This window comes from Saimiri boliviensis, chromosome 6 (assembly GCF_048565385.1).
Source record: "Saimiri boliviensis isolate mSaiBol1 chromosome 6, mSaiBol1.pri, whole genome shotgun sequence".
Taxonomy (NCBI): Eukaryota; Metazoa; Chordata; class Mammalia; order Primates; family Cebidae; genus Saimiri; species Saimiri boliviensis.
Genome location: NC_133454.1, coordinates 89,440,391 through 89,455,225, shown reverse-complemented (window position 1 = coordinate 89,455,225; position 14,835 = coordinate 89,440,391). Strand labels below are relative to the sequence as shown.

The 14,835-nt window shown below is 45.9% G+C and overlaps 1 protein-coding gene across 11 annotated transcripts in view; it reads right to left on the bottom strand.

Annotated features, from left to right (window-relative positions):
• The window catches only part of NAV2 (neuron navigator 2), a 768,220-nt gene that overhangs the window by 16,841 nt on the left and 736,544 nt on the right, over positions 1–14,835 (bottom strand). For all 11 annotated transcript variants that reach the window (XM_074401233.1, XM_074401231.1, XM_074401234.1 and 8 more), the window contains 8 exons: positions 13,219–13,372; positions 12,315–12,477; positions 11,501–11,601; positions 9,282–9,377; positions 6,899–7,067; positions 3,223–3,458; positions 877–1,031; positions 564–635 (listed from right to left, as the gene is read on the bottom strand). In XM_074401233.1, coding sequence (XP_074257334.1) covers positions 564–635; positions 877–1,031; positions 3,223–3,458; positions 6,899–7,067; positions 9,282–9,377; positions 11,501–11,601; positions 12,315–12,477; positions 13,219–13,372 — 1,146 coding nt within the window. The remainder of the gene's footprint in view (positions 1–563; positions 636–876; positions 1,032–3,222; positions 3,459–6,898; positions 7,068–9,281; positions 9,378–11,500; positions 11,602–12,314; positions 12,478–13,218; positions 13,373–14,835) is intronic.

The following is a 14,835-nucleotide window of genomic DNA, read 5'->3' as shown; positions in this document are numbered from 1 at the left end:
AATGCAACCTGGCACAACAGAGATGAACAGTCCTTCCCACGCCTTGGCCGCAAGAGAGGACCAGCATGGTGCTGTGGCAGGGTAGGGAAGACAAGCCAGCAGGGAGTCACAGCAACTGGGATTCGCTATAGACCCCATTAGGTGAGGACATTTTAGGTAAAAGTTGTCATTGCTCATGCTCACTTGGGACAGAGAGACACCACTGGCAACAAGCAGGGCAGCAGGGAAACCTGTAGTCCCTTCCGGAGCTGCCCCCTTGACCCTGTGACAGCAGGACTCAGAGTCAGAGACCTGAGTGCACGTTTCCACTCTGCCACTGACCAGTGTGTGACCTCACCCAAGGCACTTAAGTCTCTGGGCCTCAGTTTCCCCATTTGTAAACTGAGAGTGGTAAATGTAATTACTTGAGGCTGAAGTTAAAATTAAATGAATTAAGCTGAAAACAATGCTTAGCAATACCTAACATACAACAGACACTCAACACAGGCTTCTCTACTCGCCCCTTCTTGCCTTCCTTCTTTATGATTCCGTAGTTTAACTGGACAAGGGAAGGGAAAACTTACCTGAAGTTATGATGAAGCTGCAGGTTGGGAGTTGAAGAGGTAGCCTGGTTCATTGTGCCGATTATGTAAGGGCTGCGGGTAAAACAAAGGGAAAGAAAGCTGTGAGTCGAAGCCAAGCTAGAGAACAAGGTGCTCACAGAGGCCAGTGGCCCTGTGCATCTAGGCCGGTGGATGGCTAGCCGCTGCCCCTCCCAACCCTACGCATGTACACAGCTTCACTCCCATGCCGGCCCCAGGCCACCTGTGTGCACAGCGCCCCATCAGGTGGCAGCACTCTCTCCCTGGGGCTACAAGGTCCAGAACCAGCCTTTACCATTTGTGGTACTTGCAGTTGAGCAGCCCATTGAAGATCTCTCCCAGAGAGCTCACGTGATGTAGGTTGTCCAGGATGATGACGAGAGGCATGTCCACAGCGTTGTTCTCACTGTTGCACTGGTCAGCAAGGTTGGACAGGTACTGGCGCAATTCCTATGGTGGCCAGGAGGGCCGGAGGAGAACAAGTTGGTGAATGCATCCAGTAAAGACACACCTGCCCAGGGTCTTTATCTCACCTAGGCCAGTGGAGGCGGAAAGGCCCTTCATGATGCTGTGCTGTGAACACATTCTGGGTGCCTGCCTATTACAGGGCATTGGCTTGGTGCTCAGGGAAGGCAGGGTGGGAATGGGATGAGTAAGGCCCGGGTCCTGCCTTCCAGTACTTACCTGATGACTGAAAACCTTGACCCTGATGCTCTTACCATGCCCAGGCATGGTTTTTATTACTGTTTGACCATCTTCTCCAGAAATCCTGTTACTTTTCTTGACATTTCTCACGATGCCTACCTCCCAGTAGGCTCCTGATTGCAGGTGCCCTGTACGTCTTGGTACCTCCATAGCACCTGCCTGAGAGCTACATACACAGAAGCCCTCTACACATCAGAGCAGCAGAGGAGCCAGACACACACTTAAGTCATGCTGAGTAGTGCTGGGAGACGAGTCTACATGCACTGGGCTTGGGGAAGTCCTGCTGAAAGGGCAGGCTTTGCATTTTACCTTGGAGAATGGGTGGGGCATTGGCTCGGCAGGGGACTAGAACACAGCCCTGCCTGCCTGGCGTAAGGGATGCATGTCAAAAATGGAAGAGGAAGAATGATGGCACATCAGAGAGAAAGGCTGAAACAGCAAGGTAAGGACCTGGCAGGGAACCCAGGATGCCTGCCTGCCATTACTGTCATCATCATGAGAGCGGGCATCACTTAGAGCCAGGCAGGCCTTTAAGAGCCTTACACACAGGAACTTCTGTAGCCCCACAATAAGCTAGGAGGTGAGTACTATGATTGTTTCCATTTTATAGATGGAGAAGCTGAGGCATGCTACGGTCAGGTGCCTAGCCTGAGAGTGTACAGTGGGCAAGCACTGGGCATGGATCAGACTTGGGCACCTGCCCCAGTCTGTGTCTTCACCAGACTGTCTGTCTTAGATGCTAGCCTGCTTGCTTGGGGGTAACATTTTCTCCATCTCCTACCAGCACCCACCCACCCTTGTTCTCCATTTTAAGTCAAAATATGGCTTGTTAGCAATAGAAAAAGCCCACCTTTTAAAGTGGCTGGTTCTTTTAGTCCCTCTTCACCACGAGCTCTAGGCCCTAAGCATGTGATTCTCCCTGCCTGGGGAGCCTTCACTTACTGGTCCCGGGAGAAGTTCCCTAACTCACACAAAGGCTCTCAACGGTGGGGCTCTGGGTACTTTCCTCTTATCCTGCACCTACATCAAGTTACTCGGGGAACTTGTGGATGGTGCAGATACCCGGCCTCAAACAACCTAATGAAATAGATCATCAAGAAGTGAGGTCTAGGAACCTGTATCTTCAAGCACACTAGGTGATCCTTAAGGCAAAGGAGTCATTTTCAATCCACCTTTGATCCTCTGGCCCCTTTGAATAGGGCCAGTTAGAGTCAATTATCCATCAGTGCACTACACGCATGAATGAACAGGTCCGATATCACACTTTCCAACTCTCAGCTGGGACTAGGTCAGACTGCAAACAGGTTTCCACTGCTCACTGTGAAGCAGGATCCAACCTATTGTGGCCACAGGGCTTTAGAGACTTTGACTTGAGCTTCAGTTCTCTACCAGTTAGTACCATCTGAGTGGTCTTAGGTGCAGGACCAATCTGCTTCAAGCCTCTGTTGCCTTCTCTGCAAAATGGGGATAGTGATAAATACCCTCTTGAAGGTATTGCCATGAGAAGGTGTTTGCTGGTCATGGGGCAAGCAGTCCATAAATGTGGGTTTCTGTTATTTTTATTATTGTTATTTTTGTTTCTGGTCTTATCATTATTGTTATTCCACAAAATATATTGGAAAAACAGCAACACCCAGTATGCACATGATAAATTCTTGGTAAACTGTAACAGATGTATCTCGGATAACATTAAAGAACTGCTAGCACTGAGCATCATAAATGAGCTCCATCAGCTTAAACATAGATGGAACTTTTCACTGGGAGGATCAGAATAGAGCCTTCCTTCTGTTAGCCCCCTCCGGACCTCTTTCACACGGCTTTCTAAAACCACTTAAGGAGAGCTGATAGGAAACGCTGCTTTCCCATCAGGCTAGTGGTGATATCATCAGTTTTGAAAGGGCCACAAAATACAGCAGACTCAGAATGACCTCCTCACCTTGCTGGACTTATGGTCCACGTTAAAGGTGGCGATAACCCCGTCCGTCAACTCCCGTCCCTCTCGAAGCACCATATACTCAGACAGCCGGTTGGCCAGGTAGGTTTTCCCAGTGCCGCTGGGGCCAGAGAGAATGATCCGTCGGTGCTCCATCAGCAGGGAGACGTAGCGCTGCAGGATGGGCTTGGGGATCAAGGACTCAAACACCAGTGAGTCCAGGCTGTTTTCTGTGAGCCCTGCATTTGACAGAGATAGGAAGCGTCTGAAGCCCTGCAGAAAAGGTGGCTCTCTGTGCTTGCCTAACTGGGACTGCCAACACCGGAGGCCATACCTTTCTTTAGCAGTCCACTCCCCTGAGGCACCTGTAGGCGTCTCGCCTCCATTGTCTCGGCTAACTTCCCAGATTCAAACTCACCTTGAACATTTGGGCTCTTAGTCCCCATCTGTCCTCTGCAGAATTCATAAAACTCTGGGCTCTATTTGCCTGTTTGGATTTACTATACTTACTATACACACACAAACACCCTACTATATATATATATATATATATATATATATTTACTATACATATGCTATATATACCATATCTATGGTATATGCCCAAACCAAACCTGAGTCTTTTCTGTCACTTGCCTGTCACTCCGAGGCTGCCTGTTCACCCTGCTCCCTCCCACATGCCAGGTACCACTGCTATCCACACGAAGATGTGCCATGAAAGCAACAGTACTTTTGTCTATAAAAGGGGGAAAAATACAAGGCTAGATCACTGGATTCTGGAATGTGAATGCCGGCAGACCTGGCCTGAAATGCTGTGAACTAGGACTCTTGGCCCTCAGCAACCTCAAGTGGAAACTTATCCTTCCCCTTTCCTACCTGGGACAATGTCATTAATCAGGATTGTTGGCTTCACAAGAGGTATATTCTGGATACCATCTTAAGAGAAGATCCATCCAAGGTTAGCTGTTCAGAACCTCAGGTTACTGTTTAAAAACTACTCTCAAGAAACCAGCAGAATTAATAAAAAGTCAACTGAAGAGTATTTACTGTTTTATAATAGCATTTTCCAAGCTGGCATGGTCGCTCACACCTGTAATCCCAGCACTTTGGGAGGCTGAGGCAGGTGGATCACCTGAGGTCAGGAGTTTGAGACCAACCTGGCCAACACGGTGAAACCCCATCTCTGCTAAAAATACAAAATTAGCCGGGTGTGGTGGTGTGCGCCTGTAATCCCAGCTACTCGGGAGGCTGAGGCAGGAGAATCACTTGAACCCGGGAGGCAGAGGTGTAGTGAGCCAAGACTGTGCTATCGCACTCCAGCCCACGCAAAAAGAGTGAAAGAAACTTCACTGAAAAAAAAAATAGCATCTTCCTTTGACATACTCATTCACTGCTAGCAGATCCCCCCAATGCATTATGTTTGTTTCTAGACTTCCCCTAATCAAGTAACCCCTAATGCAGTGATTCCTTCAGAATGAATGGGATAAAGGCCCCCAGATGCCTTGTCCACTAGGGACAAGCCTAAGAGTTTCCTTCTACTGAGCTCAATGTAGCGTGTACCTGCTCAAACCTCGATGCAAGGTATGGAGTGTAGAGCCTCCAGTCTAAACCTGATAATGATAATAATAATAACAAACACAGGAGAAACCCACTAGAAAGCCCCTCTGAACATACACTACTCTGTTTCAGTCTTCTGCCATAAACCCCACAGGGAGTGACGATTTTGCTGATGAGCTCACTTCAGGAAATGCAAAGTCAAACCCCCTTCCCCTGGTACCACTGAAGGGAATCACTGATGCTCAGGCAACTCTTTCAGCTCAAATCCTCGAGTAGTTTTTAGTACCTTGAAGGCATAAGTTTTAAGCCCTCTAGGAAAGAGAAGAGTCAGGTATCACTGAAAGACCCAAGCTGATCCCTTGAGGTGCTAAAGCTTGATGTGCTGATGGATCAGGCTGCGCGGAGGGGTGGCACGCTCCACTAGAGGTAGGTAATCTTGTCACGTTCTAGAAAGGTTTGGTCTGGTCTCAGCAATAGGCCATTCCTTTTACCCCTCAGTGCTTTGCAATGCTCACCTGTAAAACCAGCAAGTGAACAATGCATGCTTGGCAGGAGGGATGAAATGCAATTTGAACCCAGGACGGAAAAGGCTGTCCTTAAAGAGTCCTTGCCGAGGACGATGGTTCCAGTGTGCCTGGTGCCCCTTCCTGCTTCCCCTCATGGTGGAGCTCTTCTTTCTCATGGGAGCTCATTCCTGGCAGTTCAAGTGGAACCAATCTGGCTCCTCCATCCACCCAAAGGGATGGGCTTGTGGCCAGGTTCGGAAAAATCCTCTCCCTGGTCATAAGGAGCAATTCTATGACGGGCATTCGACTTATAGTGGGCCAGAGTCATCCCTAGGAGTTTTCTGTTACATTTTCCCCAAAACACCTCTTTCCTCAAGGTTCCTAAGCTAGAGGAAGGAATTGGGCTACCAGGGGCCATTTCATCAACCATGTTCAAAGAGCTCATTAAATAAGCACCGCCCGTGACGGGCAAAGCTGAGGCAGGCCTGGTCCTGATTCACCATCTGAGCACCTGGATCCAGCTGTGCTTGAAGTGTACTCCTGGATTGCCTAGGGCCAGGAGCCTATACATTTCCTTTTTTGCTGTAGCTACTTTTGAGTAGGTTTCTGCCATTTATAGTCCAAGAGCACAATTGTGGAATTTCACTTGCCAGCAAGAGAAGGCTGTGTGAGGCTCAAGCGATATGTACCACTTGCCACCTGCAGAGCAAGATCTTAATTCCTGCTGATGGAAAATGGTGGGGTGCTTGTGGAGACTCCACCATCCAGGAAATACACCTTGCATCAAACGACTGCAAAACTGCAGTCAGGAGCAGTGCCTTTCAGGGAAGAAAGAAATGTAACGGCACAAAGACTGAGCCTAGGACAGTACTGATGAAAGTTTATATTCAGGTGGTCTATAACATATAGGAAATGATGGGGTTTTACAATAAAATAAATTTGGGACAGATTGCATCAAACAGCCTTTTTACCAGCAGGAGTTAGGACATTGAATGACAGAGGCTTTGATGTACCAGTGCACTCTTGTCCCCCAAAACACAAGTGGGGATTATGATGTAGTTTTCCAGAATTCCTTGGCCAGGAAGCCTTTTTTTTTAAACCACAGTGAACTTTGTGGGCCTAGAGTTCCAAGGAATGCACTGGCCTGGGGCTTAATATTGCTAGGTAATGAGAAACCGGAAGCTCTAGCGGCATCCTGTGTGGGCATGAGCTTCAGCAGTTTCATCAGGATGCTTAGAGTAACTCCTGTAGCCTACAGCAAGTCATGGTTTTCCCATCTGTAGAATGGGACCATGTCCAAAGCTTGCTGGCAAGAGTAATTCGTCAGTATCAGTAAAGCCCTATTTCAACAGGGTTATAAAAATTCCATCATCTCAGAGTCATAAGGCTAATGGGTTCTTTTGTTAGATAACTGCAGCAGTAAACTAAAATTATTTTGTTTCCTAAGGTGGTTGAAAAGCAAAAGACTGTTCAACTTGCGTAGGTAAGACTAACTGTGGTGTAAGGAAGAAAAGCAGCCCGCAAACATGCACAAACAAAACTGTGGCCACAAGTGCCTATGCCAAGTCACAAAATGAAAATGGCAATTCCTGAAACTCTGCAATCAGCTCAATTACCTTTGACAGTCACCGTGATGGTTGTGTTCTCTCCAACCAGGTAGCCACAAGGAAGCAGCTCCGGTGTTTCGGAAGTGTTGCTACGCTTGATTTCTCCAATGCTGTAGCCAAGAACACTGTCTGAATTCAGCCCTAGCTGACTCACTGGGTCGACATGAATAATGTATTCCTGGAAAAAATAAAAAATAAAGACCCCATCAAAGATGTGGCTAAAATCTGCCCATGACTCATGTTTTCATTGGGTGATTTATAATCATCTTCTCTTCTTTCTCAGATGCCTGAGTTGAAACTGAGCTGTGGGATGAGGGGGAGAACTGATTTTCTGCGGGGATAATGCCCTAGTACCACAGGCCTCTTAAAATACAGATTTATTTGGTTAGGAATGAAAAAAAAAAAACCAAAACCCCTAACAAGATTGTGAACGTTTAGTCTGGATGAAGCAAGCACGGAAAAGCTAGGCTGCTTTTCCTAAGTTCCGCTGAAGTCTTGAAGACATCAGGGCTTGTGAATGGTGCTGGAAAATTCATGAAAAAGTAATTTTGACAGGAAATCTCTCTTCCATCCCCTTCTTTTGGCTCAAAGATCATACAAAAAGATTAAAATGCAGGTTGCTAGAAAAAAATCAGCTCTAGATCTTTAAGAAGGAAACTGTGTGTTTAATTTGCAAAGTGTTCCCTCTTGGTTGAGTGAACAAAAGGTTTTAGGTTAGTAAATGCAGAACTAAGGTTCATGTATCAGGAGGTGACTGCACGATGACTTAGGTGGAATCCTAGCAACAGGCCTTGAATGGTCTCATTTCTCCACTTACTATGATGCCAACGTGTCTCTTTTCAGCCCAAACTGCTATTCTAATACAAAAATGTCCCAACTGCCCATCAGCAGAGATAAGTTTTTGGCCTAGGTAGGAGACTTGGTCCAGTGTAAAGCATTCATATGTCTTTTCTGGTCTCATTTCTACAGTCTGGCTTGCCAGGATGCGGAACAGTCTCCAGTCAAAAAACAGAATTTTCTCTGTATGAGGCTACCTGGATCTAGCTGTTAGAAAGAAACTACAGTGTAGTATTGGGTTGGTGCAAAAGTAATTGTGTTTTCTTGCCATTACTGTAAATGACTCATGAGGTGACACATGAGGTCTTTTCCCATTTATTCAAGAGAGAGTCATTCAAAGCATCACTGGGTTTTAATGGCAAAAACTGCAATTACTTTTGCCCCAACCTAATAAGTTAAGTGCTTTTGAAGTCCGACTACCTTAACTAGATCAATGTGGTCTAATTCTACATCCATGACCTTGAACAAGTACCTAACCTGAACTTCACTTTCTTTATTTTTAAATGGGAAAATAAGGGACTTGGCACAGTCTCTAGTATAAAAAACGTGGGCTATTGACCAGGCTCGGTGGTTCACACCTGTAATCCCAGCACTTTGGGAGGCTGAGGTGGGTAGATCATGAGGTCAGGAGTTCGAGACCAGCCTGGCTAAGACAGTGAAACCCCATCTCTACTAATAATACAAAAATTAGCCAGGTACAGTGGCAGGTGCCTGTAATCCCAGCTATTCAGGAGGCTGAGGCAGGAGAACTGCTTGAACCTGGGAGGCACAGGTTGCAGTGAGCTGAGGTCCTGCCACTACACTCTAGCCTGGGTGACAGAGCAAGACTCTGTCTTAAAAAAAGAAAACTTGGGCTATTAGTACTACTCAGGAAATATGATTAATGAGCATTTATAGTTGTTTACTTATTTCAGGACCATAGAAAAAATGTACCAAAAGCTTATTTCAAATCACTTTGTGTTTCAAGGTTCACCTTGGTACTCATTAGTTATTTATCCCGTAGCAAACACCCAATCTAATAATATGATTAGAAAGAATAGAGAAATAGGTATGGCAACATCCTTGAGCCTGGCCATCGATCAGAAATTAATGTCACTTGTAACACAACTCAGAGACTCTGAAGTGTTGGCACAGGATACCAGGCAAGTCAGATCAAATCCCCCAAAATGAAGGATAGAAATCTGACGTCTAAGCCCTAGCCACAGATTACATCCTCCAAAACATTACGTCATAGGACACAATTCTAAGGTGAAAAGAGAGTTGGAAATTAGAAGTTCACTGTGAGAGGATCAACGAGTTACTCAAATAACTCTCACTAGCTGGCCCACCACTGCAAGGGGCAGATGGAAAGAATATGGTTGATCACCAGTGTGTACTTACCATCGTTCTTCCATCCCCTTGAGGGCCAGGGAACAAGTTTCAGCAACATTAAGATGCAGAGAAGGGGACAGGTCTGAGAAATGGCCAAGCTCGGGACATCAACCTCTCTCTGCCTCCCCAGGCCCAGCTGCCCATGTTCGGTATTTTGCTGTAGCCGCCATCTTGAAACACTTACTTTGAACAGCCGTCTAACCACCCCATCGAGCACATCCCACTTCGTCTTGCCACTAACTCCAATGCAGCCAATAAGAAAGAGGTGTGGTCTGGAATCCTAAGGGTAAGGAAATGTACACAGGTGAAAAACAGGTGGGTCTTTTCTGACTCAGTTCAGCAGAGGCTCAGGTTGCCTTAGAACTCCGCCAATGATTTGAGAGGGGAATAAAATTCCTATTTGTATTAATACCAGGTATAACTTAGGTGGAAGTAATAGTCTTAATACCTTTCCCTGCTTTACTGTTAAAACAGTGGTCCAAGAGTCAGGAAGAGAGGATTTCCTCTCTGGAATATAGAACCTTTTGCTATGTAAATGTGTCAGACAGTGCATAAATTACATATTCCTTGTCTGGAACTCTCTCCACACCTGTCTGCCACCTCTCTCTTTTCAAACCTTGCTTACAAACTCACCTCTTCCAGGAAGCCTTCAGTGATTAACCCCATCAGGCTCAGAGCTTAAATTGCTTCAGCGATTCTGTACATAACTTATATAATGATATATTCTGCACTTACTTACATTTAGTTTTAGGTATTTCTGTCTTATTTTTGCATATCAAGTTTATCTCCTTACTGGATCTTAAACACTATCAGGACAGAATGTGTTACTTTCTTCTTTCTTGTTTTTAAATAACATTTACTGTTTTTTTTTCTTGTTAAAACTTAAAATACGTGCAACTCAGAAAACTTGTAAAACTCTGGGAAGAATACTCTCAAAACAATCTTTTCCTAATTCTTTTTGCATCTCTGTTCAAAGGGCTACGCCTAGTGGCAGCTAATCACGTCACACTGATAAAGGCTGACAGAACATGCCATTCTATTGGGTTTTTAATACGTTACATGCTCATGGGATGTAGAGTCAGGAGAGTGGGTGGGAGGGTGACATATGGCAGCTAAGCAAAATCAGCAGAGAAAAGAGCACCAATGTTGCAGTTACATGATCTAACCCGACCACTTGCCCTGGCCTCAAATAAATAATGCTTGGGGTTTTAAGTTTCTCAATTGTATAATAAGGATAACAACCTCTGGTCAACTAACCTAACGGATGCTGTAGTGATCCGGAATAATACAGCTTCTGAAGGTGACCTGTTAACTTTTATAAAATGTATGCTCTATCACTTCATATTGATGATCACTAGAATAAATAGTCCACAAGGTGTAACCTGCATTTACTGTAAGAATGAGTTTCCCAATAGTCCATCACTCTACTAGCTATGTTTTGAAAATAGAGCTGTTTATTGTGTATTTCAAGGCTAGATGATGCTAATGGAAGTGCCAAAATCCTGGGCTTACCCGCTATGGTGAGGCTGGCAAGCCAGCCACAAAGAGGAATCCTCCGGCTACAAAAGGTCTGGCTACAGATGCTTTGTTCTGTGGGTTCCCTGGCTGTCAGAAACTACAGTAGCATATTAGCTAGAAATACTAAGAAACAACAAATAAAAAACCCAAGGGAACTTGAAATGGTGACTCATGAGGTCTTTTCCCATTTATTCGAGAGACAGTCATTCAAAACATCACTGGGTTTTAATCACTCAGTAAAATTCAACTGTCAATGTCAACTCTAGCCCCTACCCGAAAATAGTTTCTGGCAGTGGAGTAGACTCTGGAAGTTCCCAGACTTTGAAAGTGAGCAGAAACCATTCTAGGAAAACTCAAGATTCCCCAGCCTTGGTGAGTCAGGACGCCCTACCAGCTCTATCTTCAGCCACCTGCATGCTCCCAGGGCTTGGCACCTCCATCTCTTAGGTGTACCAAGCTGTCTACTCTTAGTGACTGATGACTGATAAAACTTGTGCTCTTGGTCTGCTTATGTTACCGCTTATTTCTGAACCTTACATGCTAAATGTGCATAGTTGCTTCTGAAGTGCTTCGGGAGTATATGACATTAAGAAAACCCCTTTCTGGTGGATGTTAGCATGTAGTTAATTACATGAAAGTGAAACGTGGGACCATTTTTAGTGTTCTTTATTAGATTTTCAAACACACAAGAAAGGGAAATGCCATTCGCACACTTTCCTTGTGTCAAAATGCTGCAAGGGATCATGGTTAGTTAAGAGACGCGTTAGTAGTATTTCCAAATCACCTTAGGCTCTGAGGTGATACAGGTTTTACGATTAGATCACTAAGCTAGGTAGTTCTACCTGGGAGAGGGACAGGCAGAGCAGGGAAAGGGATCCAACTAACCTCCTTCCACTTCATTTCCTCCTGAAAGCTGACAACTATCTTAACATGCCTGCCTCCTTCCTTCCGAGCCGAGCATTCACCAGTGTCATCCAGCAACATGTCTGCGAATGGAAAACATCAACAGCCTTAGGCACATGGGGACAGCAAAGCCAGCTTCCTGACACCCCCACTGCTGGGTGGCACAGCAGCGGGACAAACAGGTGTCGGGTGCGGGAGGTGAGGGGTAGGGGAAGAGGAGAGGGCAAAATGGAGAATGCAATCACAGAAACCAATGGTGGACCAACCAAGGAACCAGCAGGCTGATAATGCACCTTGCCGGATGGAAGTGCGAGGGAGAGACTCAACCAAAACAACAGCAACAGCAGCATCATGGATAAAAAAGAAAAGCATCAGCCTCGATATGCTTACAAAGAAAACCTAGATCATGTTCACTGATAGTTGCACCAGCCTGGAATCCATCCTGAAGGCAGGAAGATTATAGACCAAGCCATTGCCCCAACTGGGACCTGCTATTATGGGGTTTGTGTGCAGCATTCAGCTTGCAGGTAAGCCTTTTAAAATGGATCAAACAGAACTTAGCATGGTGGGCAAGGGATCCAAGCTCAGGGCTTGGAGAGTTTGGGGCACTGGAGCAAAGCATGAGAGCAGTCTAACGGCTGGGCTCATGTTGGCAGCAGACTCACACCCAGACACGCACACACGCCTGTTGCCTCTCCATTTGATCTGTTGATCTGCTTATTTTGGGGCTCTCGCTTAGAGATCAGGATGCCAGCTGTAGGTCCAGTCCTGCCCCCAAACCCTGTGAGCCACTCACCCAGGCTGGTTGACTCAGTGAGGTTCAAGCTGTGCTGGGAGAGGCCCATGGACTGCCTCGGAGAGGCAGAGATGGACACTTGGGAAGGAGCCCGGCTGCAGCCACTGCCTTGAGACTCTGACTTCAGCCGGTCATTCTCAGCTTTCAGCTTCTCTATTTCACTCTGCAAAGAGTAATGGAGAAGCTTACTTAGTAGGCAGAAGTAATATGAACAAGATTTTTCCAAAGGAAGGATGTGAAAGTTTCCTGCAGAAACCAGGTTGGTCTCCCACCCAAGGCAAACCACACCCTTAGAGAGATTCAGTAGTGTTTGCTGCCCCTGCTGTGGACACAAGGCATGCGGGCGGGAGAGGTCCATCCATTCAGAGAACAGGCCTTTGAAAAGACCTCTGAAATACTTCCCGGAGTCTGCTGCTTGAGGGTTAAGTGGAAAAGAGTCTTATGATCTAAGAGGTTTGTGCAACTCTGGCTTTTACAGGCTTCTTTACTGCAGGACTTCCCAGAACCTTTAATGAGCTCCTCTACGCCATGAGTCGAACAGAGGCACATGGGGTAGTCAGCGACTCTATGTGGCTGGTGAGTAGATTCTAGGAAGAGGAGCTGGGGAGGTTGGTGTGGATTAACAGTGGAAAGGACCCCGCAGAAGGCCTCGAAGGCCAGGTGAAGAAGACTGTACCACATGCCACAGGCACCAGTCTTATGCAAAGGAAGGGCATGGGTACTCCTATTCTTTCAAAAGACTGGTCTTTGAGCAATGTGTGGGAGGGACTGAAAAGAGATAGAGGCTGGGAAAGCGAGAGCTGCCACCAGATTCTGATGTAGCCCTCAGGGCTTAGTGGAGAGCAGCCTCTGGGAGCTCCTTCCTAGACAGCCCTGGACTCAGCCCACGCTCCTGGGCTCTCACCTGCATCCTGTTCATGGCCTCCCGGAGCTGGTCCAGCTGGTGGGCAGAACTGAGAGCTTCTAAGCGGATGTCCGTCAGCTTCATCTCCTTGTCTCTCAGCTCATTTCGGAGCTGCATGACGGTCTCAGCTTCACTATCCATGCATTCTGAAATCCTAGGGAAAGAGGAATGTTACTGATTAAAGCAGCTCCTGTTTTTAGTCCCCTACTGACCACTGGTCCATGTCAATCATCAGGTTTGTTTAGCAGTAACTATGTATCATCAGCTGCCTGGTGCTTCCTGGAGGTGATAATACCAAAAGCGCCTGAAAATAGCTTTTATTCCTTCTCTATATTCTTTCTTTGCCAAGCTCTGGTAATCAGAATGGCTTTGGTATGCCATTTAGCAAAATTCCAATAATATAGGGATAAACAGGAGCTGGCAAAAGGGAGTAGTAACCTTCTAGTCTGATAACCTCCTCCCCGGCTGTGTGTACACAGCTGCGCTTCCCTGACACCACATGCCTTCGAGTTCCAAACCCACTCAGAGAAGCAGGGTCAGCCGTCTGTTTTAAAGATTAGAAACTCCTTTGTTAAACAACTGAGGGGTGATTTTCATTTGTCGAAATGGGGATGAAACCTAAAGATAATGCGTGGAAGGAGTTAATCTGTTCCTGATCCCATTCTGAAAACTCACTTCCCTAGAGGTGTCTAGAGAGATCAACCTTCTTTAGTTCCCCAGCCCCCACACTGCTTAACACACTCATGGCAAGAAGAGAAACCTCTTCTGGGAGTTAGAGATAGAACGGTGTGACGCAAGCCAAGGTTGTATCTGAAAACTCTGCAACAGCCTGGCTGATTGTCTTCCTTTCTCTGCTTCACACCAGATCAAGGTCACCACGGGACACTGTTGAGTTCCTCTTTCTGAAGAGGTGGTTCTTCTAGGCTAGGCTCCTTACTTAATTACTTAGGTTTGCTCTTCCAATACCTGGCATGTCAGCACAAAGTAGAAGATCATAAAAGTCATGGTGACTTGCAATATTAAGAAAGATAGTCTTCTTAAAAAAAAAAAAAGTCCTGTGAGTTTCCAAAATCTTAGGATCTGGGTTACTGGGTGATCCAGAACAGAAAGCTTTGATATTTCTTGGACTGAAGACAGAAACACAACCCCCAAACACCCCGATTCTCAAGTTCATAAAGTTACAAAGCTGAAGCTGATTATGTCTGAAGGAGATGATGAGCATGTGGTCTCTGCAGAAATAAGTGATCACATGCGTCTGCCCTCCAAGAGCCAAGAGATGGGTTTGGGGCCAAACAAAACCTGACTTGCAAAACTGGGTGTGGGTGTGGAAATTTTAATTGCCAAAGGAAAATGATTTATAAAATTGTTAAAAGAGATGAAATTGCGTTTCAGGGGCAGACAAAACTGAAGAAAAATTTAACACTTGAATAGCCAAATGTTTCTGTTGCTCTTTTCTTGACCTGAACATGAACTGTTTTGATTTGAGAGATACAGTAAAACCACCTTCTGTTTTTAAGTTACCAGTCACCAAGGAAGATTCTTAGCTTCAAAATCTTGAAAAATCCAAAGAATTCCTGAAAATGATCTAATTATTTCCATTTCACACTTTTGAGAGAC